This window comes from Bufo gargarizans, chromosome 5 (genome assembly GCF_014858855.1).
Source record: "Bufo gargarizans isolate SCDJY-AF-19 chromosome 5, ASM1485885v1, whole genome shotgun sequence".
In the NCBI taxonomy this organism is placed as follows: domain Eukaryota; kingdom Metazoa; phylum Chordata; class Amphibia; order Anura; family Bufonidae; genus Bufo; species Bufo gargarizans.
In genome coordinates this window covers 402,690,998-402,713,648 of record NC_058084.1, presented here as the reverse complement: position 1 = coordinate 402,713,648, position 22,651 = coordinate 402,690,998, and the positions used below count along the sequence as shown (strand labels likewise).

Genomic DNA, 22,651 nt, shown 5'->3' with positions numbered 1-22,651 from the left:
TTCTTTTAAACTATAGATAAGCTGTAACGGGTTTGAACATCTGCAGAGCTAGGGTCATATACTAAATTGTGGCATTACATTTTTCTTCAGGACAAGCAGTCTTGGCAAAGCGAGAGAGACATTTTCAACACCCCTGGAATGAAACATGAAAACCTCTTGCATTTCATCGCGGCTGAGAAAAGAGGAACCAACCTGGAGATGGAGCTGTGGCTAATCACCTCTTTCCATGAGCATGTAGGTTCAACTCTGAGGAATTGCTTCTATAAGCCCTAGGCCATCGAGTCATTGGCTGTCCGTAAATAGATGTGAAATGGATGATTTTCAGTCTTATTTCCAAAGTTTGGAAATTTGCTGGGTTTTACTGTATTCTGATGCGGATATAGAGGTCATCTGTGACCTTGTTGATGAGCAGCGAACACAAATTATTGGCATGTTTTTTTTTTTTTTGTTAATTTACTATAAAAAAAAAAAAAATTGTTAACAGAAGCGCAGCAGAAAACAATGAAAAGACAAAGCATTACTGCACCAAGCTAAATTGTCCAAGTTTTAGTCTAATGGGTGGGATGATACAGAATGGTCTTTCTCATGAATTCATAGGGCATATTTGGTAAAGCATGCTGCTCTGTAATATTTTATTGCATGATACAATTTATTATATACCATGAAACCTGTCTATAGACTAATTACCTCCTTGAGAAAACTGCCCCCTAACCCAGACGAGATTTTCGGTTCTACCACACGTTATTCGTGCTGGCCATCCCCCAGAAGACCACTTTGTAATGCAATTTTGGGTAGTCAAGGTTTCATTTTACTACCGTATTGTATAATGTACTGGTCCCAACCTTTACTCTGCTAGCTGATATTTCGTCAAAGTCATTAAAATGTTTGCAAGTCTGCTTAAAAATATGCAATTTCTTCAATTTGCAGGGTTCCCTGACAGACTATCTAAAAGGAAACGTCCTAAGCTGGAATGATTTGTGCCACATAGCTGAGACTATGTCTCGAGGCTTGGCATATTTACATGAAGACATCCCTCGTTGTAAAGGTGAAGGCCACAAGCCCGCCATAGCCCACAGGTACTTATCTTGGCTGAGCCCGTGTGTACTAACCTCATGACCAGTGATCACTTGGATGGAGATGTGGGACAGTAATCTTTCATTAGCACAAACCTTTCTCCTGATTTTATAGCTCGTTAAATGAAAAATGTACTTACTGACATGGGCTCTAGGTGTATATTCCAGTCAACACTGCTGATTACTGTTAGATTTGCCAGCTGCTCTTATAGCCCACAAGGGCAGTGCCTATGGCAGTGTCTCATTTAAGAATGAACATACCAGCAGAACCCCCCTACTGATTGCACAGGTGTCTGCAATCAGCCCGGGACCGGTGCCAAAAACCTGCTCTGAAAGGATGTGCCTGGCTGCTGCCGCTCCAGTTCAGGTCCTTAATGTCTAGTTTTGTACCAAAGGAAAAGTTTTCCCACGAAATGCTGAATAGTTAGGACTTTGCCTGGCAGAGGTAAGGACCCTGTTGGGGAATATTACTTCTCCAATAATTTCTGGTTACCACATATGTTTAGTGTTTAAAACTGCAGTCATATTCTTTTAATTACAATTTTTCTTGCGTGCAAATATTACATTAGCAATATGTTTGTGTACGTCAGTTTTTGGACCTGCATTGTGCCGCTGTAATGCAGATAAAGATGGGGATAACATGCCCATATTGCTTTTCTGAGAAAGGGGGGACTAATCTATTTACACAGCTTTTATGGCATAAATAGGTCAGTGTTTGTCGCACGCTATTTGTGCTGTAATATTTGCAACATTTCCCCCTTCACTCCATGTTTCAGAAGTGGCGAGGAAAGGGAGCATGCCATGGATGTGTCCTTTCTTACCCTTTGCTCGCGGCTCGACCTTTCACTTGATGTGTGGCACAAGATGACCAATTCTGCAGGGAAAAAAAAAAACATGATTTTGTGATATTCTGTCACAAGATGTCTATGCTATATATCTCTGTGGCCAACCAGTGGTTGTGTTGTGAACTGCAGTTTTTTTTAAAGGGTGTTATTAATGTCACAATACTGTATTGAATTAGTTTAGTAAGAAATTTGAGTCCTCAACCAAATTCGAGCAAAGGTCACAAGTGTAGGGCCTACACCTTGCATGGCTTTGTACATACAGTAGATGATGTCCATGCAGCTACTGTGTTGCCCCTTGGTGGGTGAAGTAAGCAGCTCTCTTCCATCATGTACAACGTGACCTGAAAGGCTTCCCCCTTTCCAAGAGGTTGACTAGGAAGCGAAGATGCAATGGTCATACTGCATTTTCTCCTACTAAAGCCCATATACGCATTTGAACCAACTGCCTCAGGAAGGGTGTTTGGTGGTCAAAACCAAAGTACCAGGACTGCAAGATTATCTCAGGGGTCCTTTGACTTTATGTAGAATTTGAAAAGCTTAGAGAAGTTTTCTTATCATTTTGATTTTATGAAAGTCTGATCTCTGGATTCTCTCATTTCTCATTGTATTTTGTGTTTATTTTTTTAATCCACTTGATGTACAAAATGTTGAAGGGGTTTTCCGAAACTTTTATACTGATGACCTATCCTCTGGATAGGTCATCAGTATCTGTTCGGTGGGGGTCCGACACTTGGGATTCCTGCCAATCACCTGTGTGAGAAGGCACCCAGCACTCCCAGTAGCGCCACACTTAGCCGAAGTCATGTCACTTTTATTGGTCACATGGCCTAGACACATGTCGGCACCATTGAAATGAATGGGGCGAAGCTACGATACCAAGCACGGCAACTGTACAATGTATAGCACTGTGTTTGGTGAGCTGAGAGAAGGCTGCAGTAGCGCCGATACCTTCTCAAGCGGCTGATTAGTGGATGCCCAGGACCCGAGGACCGGTCATCAGTATAAGGGCTCATGCACATGACGTATGTATTTTGCGGTCCACAAAAAATACAGATGACTCCCATGTGCATTCTGTATTTTGTGGAACAAAACAGCTGGCCCCTAATTGAACAGTACTATACTTGTCCGTAATGCGGACAATAAGGGACATGTTCTATTTTATTTTTTTTTGTGGAACGGACATATGGAAATGGAATGCACACGGAGTAACTTCAGTTTTTTTTTTTTTTTTTTTTTTTTTTTGCGGACCCATTGAAATGAATAGTTTCATATACGGTCCTCCCCAAAAAACGGAATGGACGCGGAAAGAAAATATGTTCGTGTGCATGAGCCCTTAAAGTCTTGGAAAACTCCTTTTGAGTAAATGTTCAAATTTTGGATTTGAGGATTGAAAGATACAGAGTATAAGTATATATTTGTCTAACATTTACAGATAAGCGGTTCCATTGGACGGCTAGCCTTTTCTTGAGGTGTTACTTTTTGACTTTGTATTAAATACAAGTCAAATATTTGTTATAGTGTCTTTGCTTAGGGACCGGTCATGCTTGAATGTTCCCGTGTAAGGCTTATTAGGGACCATAAATTCCAGATTCCTTGAGCAGTCTCCTGGTTACCAGCTTGAATCTAAATGTCGCGTTTTCTTTTATTTCAGTGTCCTAACATTAATTTCCTGAGCTTTATGTTGTCTCACTGCTAATGACCAAATTCTCTAAACTATTAGCCTGTTATTCATTACGACGGACCTGAGACATTCATCTTTCTAACTTTTTTTCCCCCCCTTTAAAATACATTCTTCCACCATGTTAGTGAAAAAAATGTGTTTTTCATTTACACATGCCATCTGTCAGGGGCCCTTTAAAGAGACAGCTTGGACAACTCGCAGCAGGGAGAGTTGCCGGTTCACACCGCTGCCTACCCATTATCCAAAATATAAATGTACTGACTGCTCCTCTGTAATGGCTTTGCCAGTGCAGATGGAGTCGGTCTCAAGCTGGGTGAAACTGATTTGCTCTGACTAATGTGTTCTCTGGCAACGAGTTATGTGACAAATTAGATGCTTCATCCATTCCATGGCTTTCTGTGGGATCATTACGATCACCTGAGCTACCTACTGTCTCTTACGCTAAAGAGGTGGATCTAAGTGTACCTTTACCTCTCCTGTCTGGCACAGATTGTCTCCCAATGTGCCTTTCCTTTGTGGTTTATATTATTTGGATATTAGGGTAGAAAAAAAGGGGGAGCGAGATCCTTCCACACAAACTTAAAGGTGTTGTCCGGGTTCAGAGCTGAACCCAGACATACCCTTATTTTCAACCAGGCAGCCCCCCTGAGGCTAGCATCGGAGCATCTCATGCATCGATGCGCTCCCTTGTCTTACGCTAGATCACGCATGGCATGGGCTCTTTAGTTTATCATAACACACTGCCGGGCGGAAACTTCCGCCCAGCAGTGTGTTCGGTGACGTCACCGGCTCTTATGGGCGGGCTGTAGCGCTGCCCTAGCCGTTTTACTGACTAGGACAGCGCTACATCCCACCCATCAGTGCTGGTGATGTCACCGGGCTTCCTGGCAGCCCCATGGAGAGCTCCGGTACGTCACCGGATCTCAAAAAAAAGCCTTTGCCCTGCGCGATTTAGCGCAGGGCAATGGAGAGCATCGGAGCATGAACTGCTCCGATGCTCAAGTCAGGGGGGCTGCCGGGGTGAAAATGGAGGTATGTCCGGGTTCAGCTCTGAACCCAGACAACCCCTTTAAAGGGATTATCCCATGACTAATGCAAAAAATGAAAATCAGACATCATATAGTACATGACTATCTCTTTCTAACACAGCTAGAACCAGCCCAGTACCTCACATGGGTCCAGAGATCTCCCCATTCAGTGCTCTGCTAGATTTATATCAAGCTTGCAGCTCAAGGGGAGTGTTTTTTCTGCTGCAGCTGGGGGGGGGGGGGCGTGTCCAGGCTCTCCCTATCACAGCTTAGGAGGCAGTTGAAGGATGAAACTGAGCATGTGCGGCCATCTCAGTGAGCAGGTCAAAGAAATAAGGAAAAGAACAAACAGCAGATGGCGCTGTACAGATACATTTTATTGAATAACTCGGTGGCTTTACAAATTTTTTTATTACATGCAATTACAAAAGTAATCAGATCCAGGTGCTGGTTTGAAAACTGTAGAATATTTTTCGTGGGACAACCCCTTTAACTTTTTCTGTTATATGTAACTGACCATTGCAACGATGGCAGCTGGATTACATATTATATTACTGTCCACAACCAGGTGTTAAAGGGCTTATGCGATACTTAGATATTGATGGCCTATCCTCAGGTCACCAATATTAAATTGGTGGCGGTCAGACAACCACAACCCTCACTGATCAGCCCCCGCCAACAGAGGCCAGGAGGGCAGGATGGCCATTTTGCCAAAGGATGTTTGCTCAGCATGGACAGGGTTACCAGAGGTGGTGGAATCTGATTGGTTGCTATGGGCAACTAAGCCAGTTCTACTTTACACCAGTTTGATAAATGACCCCCGAAGTGATTTGGCATATCCCACTAGAAATTATTTATTTTTTATTTGTTGTGTTCCCTGGAGATGCCGGATTAAGTTTTTGGCCATCTGATTGATCCATCAAGGTTTTTTGGTCTTGAGCCACAGTTCCAACATGTTAAAGAAATTGTGATATTTCATACAATGGACATTTGGCCTCATCTGAGAAAAATTGGCTTTTTTTATACTCTACAATTTTCCTATTCTTTCAGTTAACAATGGCCAACCCCAAAATTGATACGACCCTAAGGCCACTTTCACATGGTCCGTATTATTCATTAGTATTTGTTAGCTAACACCGAGAGTGGAACCTACAGAGAAAATGTATAATGGAAAGGTTTGTGCCTCTTCTGTGTTTTGGACCCACTCCTGGTTTTGGCTTAAAAATGCTGACTAAAGACTGATTGTGTGAAATTAGTCTTGGGGGTCATGCACTCAGCAGTGTCAGTTTTACGTTCTGCAAGCTGTGGATCCGCAAAACACCAATACCGGCCATGTGCATCCCGCAGATTCCCGCTCCGCACATCCTGCACAATTGTAAAAATACCTAGACTTGTATATAAAACGATGAAGAATAGGACATGTTCTATCTTTTTTTGCGGGACGGCAGAATTGAAATCTGGATACGGGAAGTACACTGTGTTCTGTCCACATTTTTTGCTGCCCCACTAAAATAAATAGATGGAAGCAATAGCACCCTAAGGCCTCCTGCACACGACCGTTTTTTTTTTCCCCGTTCTACAAAAACGGAATGTACTCCGTATGCATTCCGTTTCCATTTTTCCGTTCCGTTGAAAGATAGAACATGTCCTATTATTGCCCGCAAATCACTTTCCGTGGCTCCATTCAAGTCAATGGGTCCACCAAAAAAATGGAACACATACGGAAATGCATCTGTATGTCTTCCGTATCCTTTTTTTGCAGAATCATCTATTGAAAATGTTATGCCCAGCCCAATTTTTTCTATGTAATTACTGTATATGCCATATGGAAAAACGGAACAGAAACTGACACACAACGGGAACAAAAAAACGGAACAACGGATCCGTGAAAAACGGACCGCAAAACACCGAAAAAGCCATACAGTCGTGTGCAGGAGGCCTAAGGCCTCATGCACACAACCATATTTCTGGTCTGCATCCGATCTGCATTTTTTGAGGATAGGATGTGATGTGGACCAAAAATATGGTTGGCATCTGCGGGTAGCAGCTGGGATTTGGCACTCATTGCTGGGCCACACCTGGATTTGCCAACTATAATGGTGGCGAGACCATGTGCAGCTATTAATTTGCGATAAATTGAGCGCTTAAACAGGCGTAAATTCAGTGTAATAGGTGTCATTCAGTGAGATTTATTCAAAATACAACAATTGGTTAATGTAAATGGTCCTATTGCCAATCAGTCCACATGTCTTTCCCTCCTTTGTTGTATAGAAATAAACGGATTGTTCGCTGCTCCGTTTTCTCAGGTAGTTGTAATATGCGACGTTGACTGCTCACTGTAAGATTTCTGAAAGCAATGTACTGAAGTAATGAATTGCTTAAATAGTAAATCCCTCGTAAATGTCAGCAACTGGGCCACTCTAATGGTAATTTATAGGGAATATCGAGCTCCCTTTGTTGCCTTCAAAACTCACACCATTGGCTGCTATGTGACTTCCGAAAATGGTCCGTTACTACTGACTATAGTCAGTCGCTACTGCGGCTAGGAAACGAAATCCGGTAGATTATCAATGAATATGGAGTACTGAATTTAGTGAAAGTCCTACTTTTGTTAAAGGGGCTGTCCAAATGTACTTAAATATGACGTCTTTTGTCCCAAAGCAGTGTCCACGGGTGGTATTTGGTATGTAGGGTATTGCAGCTCCGTGCTGTAAAACCAGGCACACTTCATGGACAGGCCTAGCGCGAAAGAAAGCAGCCATGTTATTCTTGTTGTAGACGACCTCTTTACGTCTCATTTGCAATAAAATGGTTATAGTGGAGATGGTATTAGAGTCTATTAGAAAGCGCGTCGCCTTTTATTCACCCCGAGATCATACATTAACATATGTTTTGCTCAGCTGTGATAATTTATTGGTCCAGATGCTGCTTTAGTTTTGCCGTCTTTGGCTTTTTACTGACTTTTTCTTCATACATTGTGACAACAGTGACACCTTCAGGTCATACATGAAATAGCCAGAAACCAGGAGGCTGAGATAGCAGATTACATTCTATGTACAGCATTGCATTTTTTTAATTTACTTTCCAGTGCCTACCGCCTATGTAGCATGATATGGGTACCTATAGTCGTACAGCGCAGACGAGAGAAAGGCAGCTTCTGCCCCATTCGCGTATTATAGGTCCCTGGAGTTCATTCGCTTGACTGCTCTCCCTGATTTCCTGAATTGCATTGGCTGTAAAGACCATCTCCACTGACATTTTAAGAGGAGGGGGTGGCGGGGGAAGCTTAAAGGGGTTTTCCCAGTAGTAAAATATTGATGACCTATTCTCAGGATTGGTGGGGATCTGGCAGAGGGCCTGTCTCTGGCACCTGGGCAGTAAAGTTGTAGCACCGCTTAGGGCTGTTTCACACAAGCGAGTCCATTGCGGAAATCGCGCTCCGGGTGCGAGTGTGATCCTCCGCTCTGGACTTGCAGGAGCGCACAGCATTAAGTATTTTCATGCTGGGGTCTTTCCTTTTTGCTGGCAGTATACCAGGACCCACTGCAGCAGCGATCATCAACCTTCAGCACGCCGCTGCCGTGAAACTAAAACGCTCAGCGTGCACACTTGGTCAGTCGTGTAACTCCCTCAGGAGGGAAAGGAGGATTCTGGGAGTTGTAGTTTCAGAACAGCTGGAGTGCCGGAGGCTGCTGATCCCACAGTTATAGTGCTGTACAATATGGGAATTGGCAGAGATACCATTACGTGATGGATATACTTGGCGTTATCCATCACAGGAAGGTAGTGAAGGCGCAACTGGAGTTTAGGGGGCCACATCAATAACGTCAATTTCAACAGTGATTAGAAATATATAATACGAGAACCCCTTTAAAAGTGAATTTGGGTGATTGTGGATCATGATGGTTATGTGAAAACCTTCCTTAAAGGGAACCTGTCACCGTTAAAATGCAAAGGAATCTGTAGGCAGATGATCACTGATAGGACTGCCTCCATGACTTTATAGCCCAGAATGAGCAGAGATTTAAATGTATAAAACACAAGTTTTACTAAATCTTATCCCATAAAACTATATATCAGTCTGCTCAGCTCCTCCTGCTCTATACAATGCTGCCTGCAGCTCCGACACCATGTTCATTGTGACAGGTTCCCTTTAAGCCTATAGTTCCCTTATTCCATTTAATCGCTTGACAAATCATTTTTTTATGTGCGGTCACATTTCCTGACATGTCTGTTTTAGTAACTACTTACTTCCCCCTTGGAATAACCATTCTGGTGCATCTATTCTTACAGCTCTATGGTGTGACATTCCTTTATTATTCCTGCTGGAAGTCAAGTCCTGAATGTATTACTAGCCATTTGCAATGACGATCCAGCTGGGTGTTATCAGGTTAGGGTGTGTCCTGCACAGCCTGGCACTATCCAATCAGTGCTGCCAATATCAGACTGGTAACACCCATCTGGACCCTCATTACAAACTGCTAGTAATTCATTTAGGAATGGTAAAATTACAGCTCATTTTTAATTGGCACAATGTGTATACCATGCGTTGTAGCACATGAATAATTTTCTCCAGAATACGCATATAGAGTACATTAAAAAAAAATTGTAATAATGGGAAATAAAAATAAATGACAGAAATAATCAATTGTCCACAAAAAAATCATTCAGTTCTGAGGATGCACTAGGAGAAATGAGTCCTGAAATAAATTCTAATAATTATGATTTCCTTTTATTCCTAAACTTTTTCATATTTATAAAGACAAAAATTGCCGCCAGACCTTTACAGATATGTTAATAGAGGCGAACACAGCTGAGAGGACTCGACATATGCAAATCTGAGAAATGTCATTAATCTATAAATTATTCAGAAGAAATAATTCTGGAATTGTGTAGGTTTCCCGCTATCTTGGCGCAGCGCTGTATATATCAGAAAAATATGACTTGCTGGTGTTTGGATGAATGCATGTTCTGTATAATCATGTATGAACTGCTTCTGATTACTGAAAGGACTAATTAAAGTGACTGCACTTCATTTTAATAGTATCTTTGTTAGGTGTGCTTTTTCATTAAAGGCCGTTTTCCTCCTAACAAAAGAAAAATGTATATAAAAAGTATATATACAATGGAAAAGGCTTCTATTCAGCCATTTCCTGGTTCTCTTTTTATAGCTTCCTTTTTTGAAAATTGAAAACTAGAAACATAATTGTTAGGCATGTGATAATTTTTCCTTTCCTTTTAGTTTTATTCTTGTTCCATATTTAAATTTTTTAGGTAGAAATGTGATTTACTTTCACATCTGTATAACAGTTTTGCAATAGTGATGGTTTTGGGCTGTTACAGTTTGAGCCCTCATGAACGCGGCCGTATGCAAGTTGCGGTCTGTAGGCATATTGCCTAAAAATGTACATGCGCATCTGTATGTCCATTCCACAAAAATATAGAAAATGTCCTATACTTGGCCACAAAATGCGGAAACGTGGATGCTGCGCGCTCCGACGCCCGTAACGGCTTTTACCGGTTGAAATATCAGTGAACCTGTTTTGGTTCAGTAAGTAATAGCTGGAAGCTTCAAGCAGGCTTTGGTGGCTATTACTAGTATATACCAATACAGGCCAGCAGGTGGTATGTCGTAAATGGAGTATTCTGTGATGGCAATCTAATGATTGCCAGTCACAGAGGGTGACTTAAAAAAAAAAAAAAAAAAAAAGAGAGAAAATGTTTTTCAAAATCACCCCGTTTCCCCTAAATAAAAGTACCATATTTTTCACCCTATAAGATGCACCTAGGTTTTAGCAGAGGAAAATAAGAAAAATATTTTTAATCAGACACCCAATGTTAAGTCCCCCAATCAGACCTCCATGTGAATGACCCTAATTCATACCTCAGATTAGACCTCCAATAAGTCCCCCAATCAGACCTCCATGTGAATGACCCTAATTCATACCTCAGATTAGACCTCCAATAAGTCCCCCAATCAGACCTCCATGTGAATGACCCTAATTCATATCTCAGATTAGACCTCAATAAGTCCCCCAATCAGACCTCCATGTGAATGACCCAAAATCAGACCTCATATCAGACTTCAATAAGTCTCCCAATAAGACCTCAGATCAGACCAGCATGTGAATGGCTCCGTCATACCTCAGGTCAGACCTCTATGTGAATAACCCCCCCATGTCCAGATCAGATTAAAAAAATAACTATAAAACTTGCGTCTCCTGCTCCAGACACCACCGCCGCTCCTCACATCCAGCTCTCTTCTTCCTGCACAGCGAGCCGCCAAGGACCAGGAAGCAGTTAGTACAGAGCCCGCGGAGCGCTGCATTCACTGCTTCCCAGTCCTCCGGTACTAAGGAGTGCTTCCATAATGGAAGCACTCTTTACTAATCGTCCCATAAGACGCACTGACATTTTCCCCCCACATTGGGGGTAAGAAAAAGTGAGTCTCATGGGGTGAAAAATATGGTACATAACCAATGAAATCATCACGTGCGAAAAAGCCTGTACTATTAAACTATAACCAAATTTATCCCATAAAGAGGGGAAAAAATGGGCAATTAAAATTGGATTTTAACCATAGGCTATTTTCTAATGACACATTCACATAGGTTTGCTATGGAACTATGATTTTTGCGTTCCCCTGGTCTTGGCCAATTAGATTCAGTCATTCATTTTCTCATGGTTTTAGCACCGACAAGTGTGCTCAATATTTCTTGCAGTTTTCCAGCTTGTGCTCCGTGTGACGCTCATACAAGGGCCTCTTGCACACCAACAATACGGATTAGGCCCGGATTTCGCAAGCAAGTTCAGTGAGTCTGCGATTGTATTCAGTTCAGTTTTTTATTTTTTGCACTGTTGCAATGCGCATTGATGCGTTTTTCACGCGCGTGATTAAAAAACTAACCCTAAGTTCAGACCTGAGCGTTTTACAGCGCGTTCCTACGCGCTGTAAAACGCTCAACACGGAGAAACCAATGATTCCCTATGGGAATGGTTCTCATCTGGGCGTTTTACAGCGCGTACGATCGCGCTGTAAAACGCCCGACGCTCAAACAAGTTCTTGAGCTTTTTTTTGGGCGTTTGTCGCGCGTTCCCGCACATAGATATTCGGGAACGCGCGACAATGTGTGAACGCCTGTCTCTGTATGCGCGATTGTAAACGCCCGTACAATCGCGCATACAGAGCACTCGTTTCCGAACGCTCAGGTCTGAACCCCCTGTAAAGGTTTACAAACATCTCTTAGCAACCATCAGTGAAAGACACATCGCATCCGCACTTGCTTGCGGATGCGATGTGATTCTCACGCAGCCCCATTCACTTCTATGGGGCCAGGGCTGCATGAAAAACACAGAATATAGAACATGCTGCGATTTTCACGCAACACACAAGTGATGCGTGAGAAACAACACTCATGTACACAGCCCCATTGAAATGTATGGGTCCGGATTCAGTGCGGGCGTTTGTCTGAAAGGGGCCAAACTGTATTTACGTGTGTTTAATTATCACATTTAGCCTTATCCTGCTCTCATCAGAATTGTCACTACAGGGACTGGCTGTCAGATTAAATGCATAACATTCGAGTCGCCGCCAGCTGCTCAACTGGTAATTAAATTAAAACCATATGTACCATGCACATCTTTACACAGTGTACAGTGAGTCAGCGAGCTAAAAGGCCGCCATCGATCAAATATCCGTAACATTGCCCTCATTTTGTATGACCCTTAAATGAAATGGATAATCAATAAAAAGATCCAGTTTTATCATTTTGCTGATGTAATCTAGGTACGGGTACCTTCCATTTTTAACCCTATTTAGCCATCTTGCCTGAGCTGCTGCTGTGAATGGCTGATTTGCTTTATGGCAGCCACAGGGACATAGGAGGTCGGTGGATTGATCAAAACTGGTATAAAAGAAAACTGGCTTAGTTGCCCATAGCAACCAATCAGATTCCACCTTTCATTTTTTTCAGAGCTCCTTTGGAAAATGAAAGGTAGAATCTTATTGGTTGCTATGGGCAACTAAGCCAGTTTTCTGTTACACCAGACAAATCTCCCCCATTGACTTTTATGGTAGAATTTTGTGTGCAGGCTCTGCGACCTGTGAAGAGGAGGGAGTAAGAGGTTTCTTTCACCTTTTGTCAATGGTGTGATCCTGTGTTACCTGCCAGTGATGATAATGAGATGACTGCTGATAAGTGATCTCTACAGCACAGGAAGTTTCAGCCTATCATTAGCTAGAGTGAAGACTGCAAGCAAGAATTCAGGATAAAAAAAAAAGACATAGAAAGTAAAAAATAAATAAAAAAAACATACAGTAGCAATGCCTGCTACAAAACTGTTCTTCTGGACACAAGCTTGTTTAGCTTCATGTTCAACTGCCCCTGTCAGATAAAGGACTAGGCATAGGATGTGGACTACTAATACAAGCACACCCATATGATATGTGTGGGAAGGGTATGCAGTCTAGAGCAGGGCTGTATGTAGCCCTTTGAGGGCGCCATTATATGCACACCATGAGCCGTGGGTACCACACTGCGGTTACCAACACCAATTGGACGTGCCACTTAAAAAATGCTGCAGTCCACATGCGGTCCAGGAATTGGCGGCAAGCACAGTGTGGTACCCAGGACCTGTAATAGCGCCCCAACAAGCTGTAGCAGACGCTGCACCCCACTGATCCCTCAATGAATGGTAATTTGACAGTTCTGCCTGGGTACGATTATTATTTCTTTTTCTTTTTAGGGATTTTAAAAGTAAAAATGTTTTGCTGAAAAATGACCTGACGGCAATCCTGGCAGATTTTGGGTTAGCTGTTCGGTTTGAACCTGGAAAACCACCTGGAGATACACATGGACAGGTAACTTCATTAAACAACCATTGGTTTTATCCTGTCAAAAATGAGATTCTTAGTATACATTCTGAGCAAATCGTATAAGCACAATTGTCAGCTTCATGGTGGTCTCTTTCGTGTTGGTCTCTACACATTTGGCGGCCAACACCCCAGTAGGGGGGCAACCCTGCTGCCAGGCATGTATTTATTTTTATTATTTTTAAGGTTGGGTTTACTGAAAGCATATATGGGGAGCTACATATTGGGCTACTCACTAATGCACATCTATATTCAGAATTGCTCCATTTAGAAGCAGGAGCCTTCTGATGATAGAGCCAGAAATGAAAGTCTGAGGGCACCGTCACACATGCAGTTTATTTTAAACCCAAACCAGGTGTTTCTCGTAGTCTATATATTCTATAGATATTGTGATCTGTAAACATGAGAGAATATTCTGTGATCTAATGATGAATATACTGTTTATACACCCAGGTTGGCACCAGGCGGTATATGGCTCCAGAGGTGCTGGAGGGAGCAATTAACTTCCAACGAGATTCTTTTCTCAGGATAGACATGTATGCTATGGGACTTGTGCTCTGGGAAGTTGTATCCAGGTGTACAGCTGCTGACGGTGAGTCTATGGGTCCCTGTAGGGGCCACAAGAAGATCACAGCTTATTAGGAATTTTGCACTGTGCTTGTCATGAAAGGGTTATTACGGTTTACACATGTAAAGCTTGTTTATTCTGCAATGTAATTAAATGCACTGTATTTTTCACCCTATAAGCCACACCTAGGTTTCAGAGGTGTAAAATAGGGGGGGGGGGGGGGGGGATATTTTTCATCAGACCTCAGATTAGACCCCCCCAGTCAGACTTCACCTCTCCTGCTCCGGACGCCGCCACGCTGTGCTGTCATCCGACGTCACAGAGTGCGCCTGTGTCCTCGCGCTATCGTCAGGTCACAACACAGTTTAGCACCGATAGAAGACGCCCATGGAGCGGTGAGTACAGAGCCAGCACAGGGAGCACTATATTCACCTCTCCCCAGTCTTACTGGTAATTATTAGTATTCACCCTATAAAACGGACTGCCATTTTTCCCCTACTTTTAAGGGCATGGCGAGTGCATCTTTTCAGGATCTCTGCTTGCTGTCATTCAAAAAATAACCTTCTTTTGTTTACTTCCAGGGGGTAAAATTCATGCAGTGCTTGCACAGGAACTTTTCTTTATACTTTAAATAACCATAATGCCATAAGGCCTTCTAAACGCATTTGCTCGTGTATATAGTTTAGATGCACCAGAGATCAGTTTGTCATGTCATACAAGATGTTAGTGTGGCAGTGCATTGTAGGACTGCAGGTAAAGAGCTGCATACGTGCAACAATTGGTGTAGGGACATGAACAGATCTGAGTTGTAGTTGATCTATGATATACAGGGTGGCCCACGAAAAAGTAGCCGCCTCCAATATCTTCAAATCAAACTGCCTAATAGTAAATCTGTCTTGGTTGTCCATAGCAACCAATCAGAGCTCAGCTTTCATTTTTTCAGAGCCCTGTAGAAACTGAAAGCTGAGCTCTGATTGGTTGCTATGGACAACTAAGACAGATTTATTAGTTAGTTTGATAAAAGTGGCCTATTGTGGCAGAAAGATGGTGTTCTCCCTGAAACGGTGATTGTGGAAGGCTATGTGCGAAGCAGATCGATTTAAGGATACGTGAATTTAATTTTACTCTTATGGAATTTAGGGGTTAAATTGATCATCTATGGTTTCACTAATGAAAACCTCTAAATCGACCGTTAACATATAGTCCTTTTAGATTAAATTCATGCAGAAGTTTTGCCACCTAATATACAAGTGATTGCAGGTCAAAGTCCTCTAATTTCCAAATTTTTTGGGTCACCATGCAGCCCCCCAAAAATGGTATAAAATACTATCAAAAAATACTTATGTACTCCAAAATGGTACCAAGAAAAGCTACATTCCAGCTTGCAAAAATAAAAGCCTTCAGGCAGATCTGTCGATAGAAAAAAATAATAATTCTGGTTGTCAGAATGTGACGGACACAAAGCTACTTGCAGAATAAGGTTATCGTGTCATTTGGACCACATAGCAAGTGCAGTAAAACTGGACCCCCTCCTCCCAAAAATAATGGAATGGCAGGGGTTTTTTTTCTATCCCACTCCCACAATTTTTTTTTTACAATATGTAGAACATGAAATGGTGTAAAAAAAAAATTGGTTTTAGTTTGGTTAAAATCAGTGTGGGTTAAATTACACCATAGTATTACCTGAATTTCCTTCCTGTAGTAGTTTACGGTTTATGCTTTCTGCATCCAGGACCCGTCGATGAGTACATGTTGCCATTTGAGGAGGAGATTGGTCAGCATCCGTCGTTGGAAGACCTGCAGGAAGTAGTGGTTCACAAGAAGATGCGTCCTTCATTCAAAGAACAATGGTTGAAACACCCTGTGAGTTACCATTTACTGCAGTTTTTGGTCTCTCTATATATACTGTATAGATAAGGGGTTGTCCATGGTTTAAATTTTAAGGGGGAAAAAAAAAAAAGGCCTCAATGGTCCGCAATGCATGGGCACTGACTGTGTGATCGCAGTCTTCAAACGTGGACCTATTCACTTGAATGGGGTCCGCAATCTGCATCAGACAGTCCACACCGCAAAAAGGTAGTGCTTGCGCTACTTTTTTGCGGTGCGGAGGCACGGACAGAAAACCCACGTAGCACCACACTGTATCTCCTGAATTGTGGACCCATTCAAGTGATAAGCACATGGTCGGTGCCCCCTATATTGCGGACCCGCTGTTTGCAGGCCACAATACGGGCACGGGCCAGCTGCTGTTATGTGCATGGACGCAGCATGTGACTTCTGCAGCCAATCACGTGCCCTATCCCAGCATGTCACCAACACTTTCATAGGAAAAATAGAAAAAAAAAATGCTTTAGCTTTTAGAAGGCAACGATGACTAAATGAAATGGTCGCGAAGGCCAAAAATGCATTTGGGGAAGGGGTTAAAAGGGAGGACACAGTTGAATCCTGGGAAGATGTGTGTTACAGCTTTGTCCCACTCCCTTGAGTTTCAATATCAAGCACAGCCACTATCAATGTACAGAGCAATGTAAGGAATGAAGAGGCCACCAAGAGTCAAACCACATTTGATCTAATAGTGATGGTCTGTCCTAGGATAAGGTCATGTGTTTTATCAACCTGGATAGATAACCCATTTAATACCCGGAAACGGACATGCTGTTTAACGATATTCCATTCACTATTCCGGGTAACATTAAACTCGAGTGCCTTAGACCTCCGTGGATGGTGGCATTAAAATCCTCCAACTCCACTGGACACTTATTCATAGGCTGTGTCTTGTATTATATAACTCAGGCCCATTAACCTAAATGTACTACCTGCAATAGACCAGGATCCCTTGGATAGGAGTGGTGCTGTTTCTGGAAAGGAAAATAGAAAGCAGACCCTTTACTTTACTTTTCACGGAAAAACGCTTTGAGAGCAAATTGCTGCATCCATATGCACAACTCCAAGCAATCTTCTGTGGACACAATCCATAGCACATACCGTATTCCGTACATGTTATTTGATATGGGGAAATGGCCAACTAGGTTTGGAATTTTTTGTATGATGGCACAAGATTTTCATCCATTTAATTTTCCTTGTTTTTAGGGTTTGGCACAATTATGTGTCACCATTGAAGAGTGCTGGGACCATGATGCAGAGGCACGACTCTCTGCGGGATGCGTTGAGGAGCGTATTTCTCAGATCCGCAAAATGGTGAACGGCACTACCTCGGACTGCCTTGTTTCCATTGTTACATCTGTCACCAATGTGGACTTGCCGCCCAAAGAGTCCAGTATCTGAGTCGTTCGTTACATTTTTGTCTTTCCAGACTCATTTTAAAACACTGAAGAAGAAAAAAAAAATAACAAAAAAAATCATATATAAACTAAAAAAAGAAGAAAAAAACAAACACAAACCCATGAATGCAGCTGCTATTTTATCTTGACTTTTTATTATCTTTTTTTATTTTTAATATTTGGTTTCTTGTGGGAGGGGGGGTTGGAACAATTTTACCAGCACATTGTTTTATTGTATATTAAAAGAAAAACAGGAAAAAAAATATAACAAACATCTCAGCAAGCATTCAGGTGCCGACTTTTGAATGCAGAAGGGTGAAGGTACTTCAGAACCTCAACAAACTCCTTTTTAGATACACTACGTTGGTTTCTTTTAATGTGTGACCTTCTCAGACGAGGACCCACAAGAGACCACCTACAAAACAAATGCTGCAAACTTTGTAGTAAGTTGAAGACTGTTACATAAGATACACCTTCCACCAACAGGAATCCTTTTCAACAACCGTAATCACTTAAGTCCTATCTTCTGGATCTCTTGCTCCAAAAACCGTCTGTTGTGTCTTTTGCGGATCTTAACGGGTGTCTTTGTAACATGTAGAGAAACTAGAAACCGAATGTTCTCTCGAGTGTTCGAGAGCTAAATATTTAGGAGGTTCTATGTGTGGGCTGGGCAGACTGTGGTTGCACTTTGCATCAATCGGCAAATGATTTCTCGCCACAAAGCTACCGTACTTCTCAGGTAACTGTTTATTAAAAGGGGAAGGACGCTGGTCAAGTGCAAAGCTTTGCCGTAGGAAACGGGTACAGAGAAAGGAAGGCCTGGTTCTTCACACAATCTAATAAAGTGTGGTGACGGCCTATGTTATTTGCATGGACAATTTGTATCCATAAATCAACTGACTTTGTAGGTAGGTCATGGGATTAGTAACCATTGAAAGCTTTAACAACCAATCTATTCAGTCAACATAAGCTAAAATTCTTTTGACCGACATCACGTTGTCACCCTAAGGCATCCTTTCTCTGTATCGCAAAATGTAGCTCGGTGCATATTCACATCCCACTCGATTTGCCAGAACTTTTGCCCAAGTCAGAGAATGTTTCTGATGCTGCTGACTCAATACTTGGATCCATTTTTCATCTGGGAAGCAAGCAATGTTTTTGAAACACACGCTTTCAGTTTCCGTAGCTTCCAAGGTCGACCTCCTCAAGTGCTGCATGACACTGACCTTTTTGCGGTGTTTATCCAACACGTGAAGGGGTTCACTTACAATACAAAAAAATAAAATAAGATGAAATACAGTTTAAAAAAAAAAAAAGTCATGACCATAGACCACCTCAAACCTGAATTACCTCAGACTTTTGTACTTGTATAAGTTTATTATATATTTTTAGTTGTGTTGTCTTGTAGTAAGTATATTTTAATGTAAATTGGCTTTTTCTGACAAGGGAGTTTAAAAAAAAAATATGAGGAAAAATGAAAAAAAAAGTTGAAAATTCTTAGGAAGTGCTACTTTTTTTTTGTTTGTTTTTGTTTTTTATATATAAGAGCACCATTGTAAATAATTGTACACATTTGTAGATTAACTTCCTTCATTAACTGGGAATCAACCGCACATTTCTTATGGCTGTTTCACGATGATCCTTTCTTATAGACAGTAAGCCTTTTTCTCCCTGTCAGTTTCCTGGTGGGCTGATAATTAGTAAGCCCAGGTGAGACTTCTCTCTAGCCCAGTTATGGTTTTCCAGTATTTTAGGTCGGGCCATATTGCTTTCCCCATTAATTCAGTGCGAAAGTGGCTTGCCGATTGAGGTGGGCCAGTTTATATAGGTATGTCACTGATATTAGATGGTGATCCAGAAGGAACTGGTCCACCTCAAATGATGATCCGCTTCAGCTGTCTTCCATAATGCCATTAAAGTGGTTTCCGACCATTGTAACTTATCCACAGGATAGGTTATAAGTATCTAATTGGTTGGGCGTCTGACGCATACACGCTGCCACTCCATTTATCTCCATGGGGCTGGAGGCCATCGCAGCAGTACCATAGAGATGAATGGAGTGGTAGCGAATATGCATGCCTATTGCTAAATTTACTCAGGGGACTGAAGGGCCCCTTTTCTAATGATTGGTTTAGGGTCCAGCAGTCGGACCCCCACCAATCGGATAATAACCTACTTATGGGTACATTGTAAATTGTTATGGTGGAGCTTGACCATCCACCAGGATTATATTCAATATAAGTGAAAAAAAAATAATGGTTAAAAATACAGGAGAAACACTAAAATGAATATTGTGTTTGTTAACGTGCCTTTTGCTTTATATTCACAAACACTTTTTACTAAAGGTCAATTTTTATTGGTCTCTTCCTCTGATTTTATGTTGGGCTATGTATATTCTGTATATACCGTATATATTTTTGTAATTATCATGAAAGGCTTACTGTCAGTTTTACTGAACTTTCCATCAGCTGTGTTTCTTTTCCTCCTGACATTAAAGGGGTTGTTCAACCCTGGGGGCAATTCGGGCGGGCTCCCCAGCGTGGCCAGACCTGCAGAGGGAATCGTACTTGCCTGATTCTTTCGCTGCCGTTGAAGATCTTTGGTCCTCCTGTGTCAGCATCCAACTTGATGCAGGTCCCATGGCTGCTGCAGCATCATGTCACTGGGTCACTTAACACATAGGGGTCATGTCACAGCTACTGCAACGTGACCCACGTCCAAACGGATGTTGGTGCGGGAGGGTCCGGCCACACTGGAGGGTTTACTCAAGTAGCCCTCGTCGGGGGTGAACAGCCCCTTTAAGAAAGAAAGAAGAAAATCTCAGAAGCTTTAATGTATTAAGTGCCATATTTGATTTGATAGTCTTCAATAACTTGTGTATGTCTGTAAGACCCTATGATCCATAAAGAAGAATGTTGCTATTTAAGGGTACAGCATTTTGGGATTTTATAATATTCCAGAATGTTTATAACTTAATATAAACCTTGTTAATCAGTTATTTGTGATGCTTCAAAGATGTATTTGTTAGAGCCAAAATTTAGGAAAATTTTATATTTTTAAAGAACTCAATAGAAACATACAAAATAAAAGGGAACCAAATTAATAATTCTACATGATGCATCACCAACATATCTGAATTAATTCGTAAAACCAAGTACGGTACTTACAAGGTTATATGGATATGTCTCTTATACTTTAGGAACGTAAAATTAGCCAGCAGCATCTAGTCTAGATTTAGTGATCCACAGGTGTCATTGCATCGAGTAGATATGACCTTACATTTATATTGACTTTTCTAGAATTAAGAAGTACATTGTTGTTTTGTCATTGATTGTAGCGCCATATAATGTGGCCTGTGTGTGCATTTCATCCCCTTTTCTCCAATTTGCTACATTTCTGTTTCAAAGTCTTACAGAACAGAACTATTCTTAAACCAAAGGCCGCAAAACGACTTGGAATCAACATGCTAATGTTGCCATTAGAGTAAATCGAGGAAGATGTACACAAAGTATCATTTACTCGTAAAAGACTAGATATAGTTTTCATAATATATCCTTATAGCAGTTGGAGCTTTGTTTTTCTGTTACAGAGCGCAGAGACCCCTGCATGGACATTGAAATAATGTTTTGCAGTCACCACTAGAGGGAACCAAGGAGATTATTGAATGCTGGCTTAGTGCTGAGTTGAGTGTATGTAGTAAACCCCTAAGCTCCACCTAGTGGTCACGTTTAACAGTCCCATTTTTGACAGTTTTGACTAGGTCTGTGTAAGGGATTCTGTAACATGTAAAGATATAAAATGGAATAAATTGGCACACAATATTAGACCAATTTAGATCCAAACGATATAACCTTGACCAAAAAATCACCTTTTAAAATCTCAGTTTTTAATTAGCGTGATTCTGAATTAAATTTGTTTGTTAAATTCATTGCCATTTTCTTAGTTGAAGAAAGACCTTTTAAATGCAGAGGTAACACAGTAGTGCTGCTTTAAAAGATTCCTACCACCGCAATTCCTGCACATTGAATATTTAGTAGTATATTTATGTTCCCTTTTATAGGGGTTCTTGGGGATTTTCATATTGATGGCCTATATTCAGAATATATGAGATTGGTGGGGGGGTCCACCTCCTGGCACCCTTGCTGATCAGCTATTTGAGGAAGCTGGAGCGCTAGAGATGTGGCGAGTACCGCAGCCTGCTCGCAGTTTACCAAGCACAGCACCGTCCATTGTATAGAGGCTGTTCTTTGTATTGCAGCTCAGCCCCATTTGCCTGAATGGAACGGAGCTGCGCCAAGGCCATGTGACTCATGAACGTGACATCATATGGTCTAGGAAGAGTCCGAAGCACTCGCGCTACACCATGGGCTCTTGATGGATAGATGGTTGTGGGGGTGTCGGGATTCGGACCCCTGCTGATCTGATATTGGTGACCTATCAATATCAAAAGTCTAGAGGACCCATTTAAGAAAGCATGAATGTAGTGGTACTGAATTTTATTCTTTTAGTCTTAAATAATAAAATAAAAAAATAATTAAACATGACAACCCTTTCCTAAAGTCACACATTGATCATTTGTCTCTGGAGGGAGTATCGTCCAGCCATAGAATGGAAGTGCAGTATTAGGTGCTGGCTAATGAACTGAATGCCTGACTATTTAGTACATGTACAGATGGGTCCAACACAGTGGAAGACGCTCTTTCTTAGGAGCCAATTGAGAAGAGGACCAGAGTGGGGCACAAGGCTTACATAGGTTGGGGAGAGACAGAAAAATTCAGCTTCTCAGATCAGATACTTTTTTAGTGTAGACAGTGAATCAAAGTCTAAACACCGTATGGTACTTAGTGTACATTTACCTGGTTTGTATCCGTATATTGTCTGGAATCAATATCCAAGATTAGATCTTCTGATTCAGTATATCTTTTTATCAAATAATTCAGATTTTTTCTTTTCTTTTTAATCTGGCGGATTAGCAATAATTTAATACCAGCAATGGATCGACTTGATTCGAATGCAATATGATTATAGCTTTCTGTATGTACCTTGAAATATTTTTGTAGCAATAACCCACTGAAAGTGCTTTACTGTTGGAATGTTACTCTGTTCAGTTAAGGATACTATTTTTTTAACTTTTTTTTTTTTTTTTCCAGCTATTTTTAATATCATTTTTTTTAAAATAAAAAATTGCGCATTCTGTACAACTCATGGATTAAGACAAGACCTCAGATCTTTTTATCATTTCCTCTGTGACGGAACACCTTTTTTACATGTTTTAAACGTTAAAAATATGTTTGTGCCTTTGT

General features: G+C 41.5%; 1 protein-coding gene across 1 annotated transcript in view; it reads left to right on the top strand.

Annotated features, from left to right (window-relative positions):
* ACVR2B (activin A receptor type 2B) overlaps positions 1 to 17,354 on the top strand; it is a 146,441-nt gene extending 129,087 nt beyond the window's left edge. The window contains exons 6-11 of the mRNA XM_044294817.1: positions 91 to 234; positions 928 to 1,076; positions 13,373 to 13,487; positions 13,953 to 14,091; positions 15,800 to 15,930; positions 17,158 to 17,354. Coding sequence (XP_044150752.1) covers positions 91 to 234; positions 928 to 1,076; positions 13,373 to 13,487; positions 13,953 to 14,091; positions 15,800 to 15,930; positions 17,158 to 17,352 — 873 coding nt within the window. The 3' untranslated portion in view covers positions 17,353 to 17,354. The remainder of the gene's footprint in view (positions 1 to 90; positions 235 to 927; positions 1,077 to 13,372; positions 13,488 to 13,952; positions 14,092 to 15,799; positions 15,931 to 17,157) is intronic.
* The last annotated feature ends 5,297 nt before the right edge of the window (positions 17,355 to 22,651 follow it).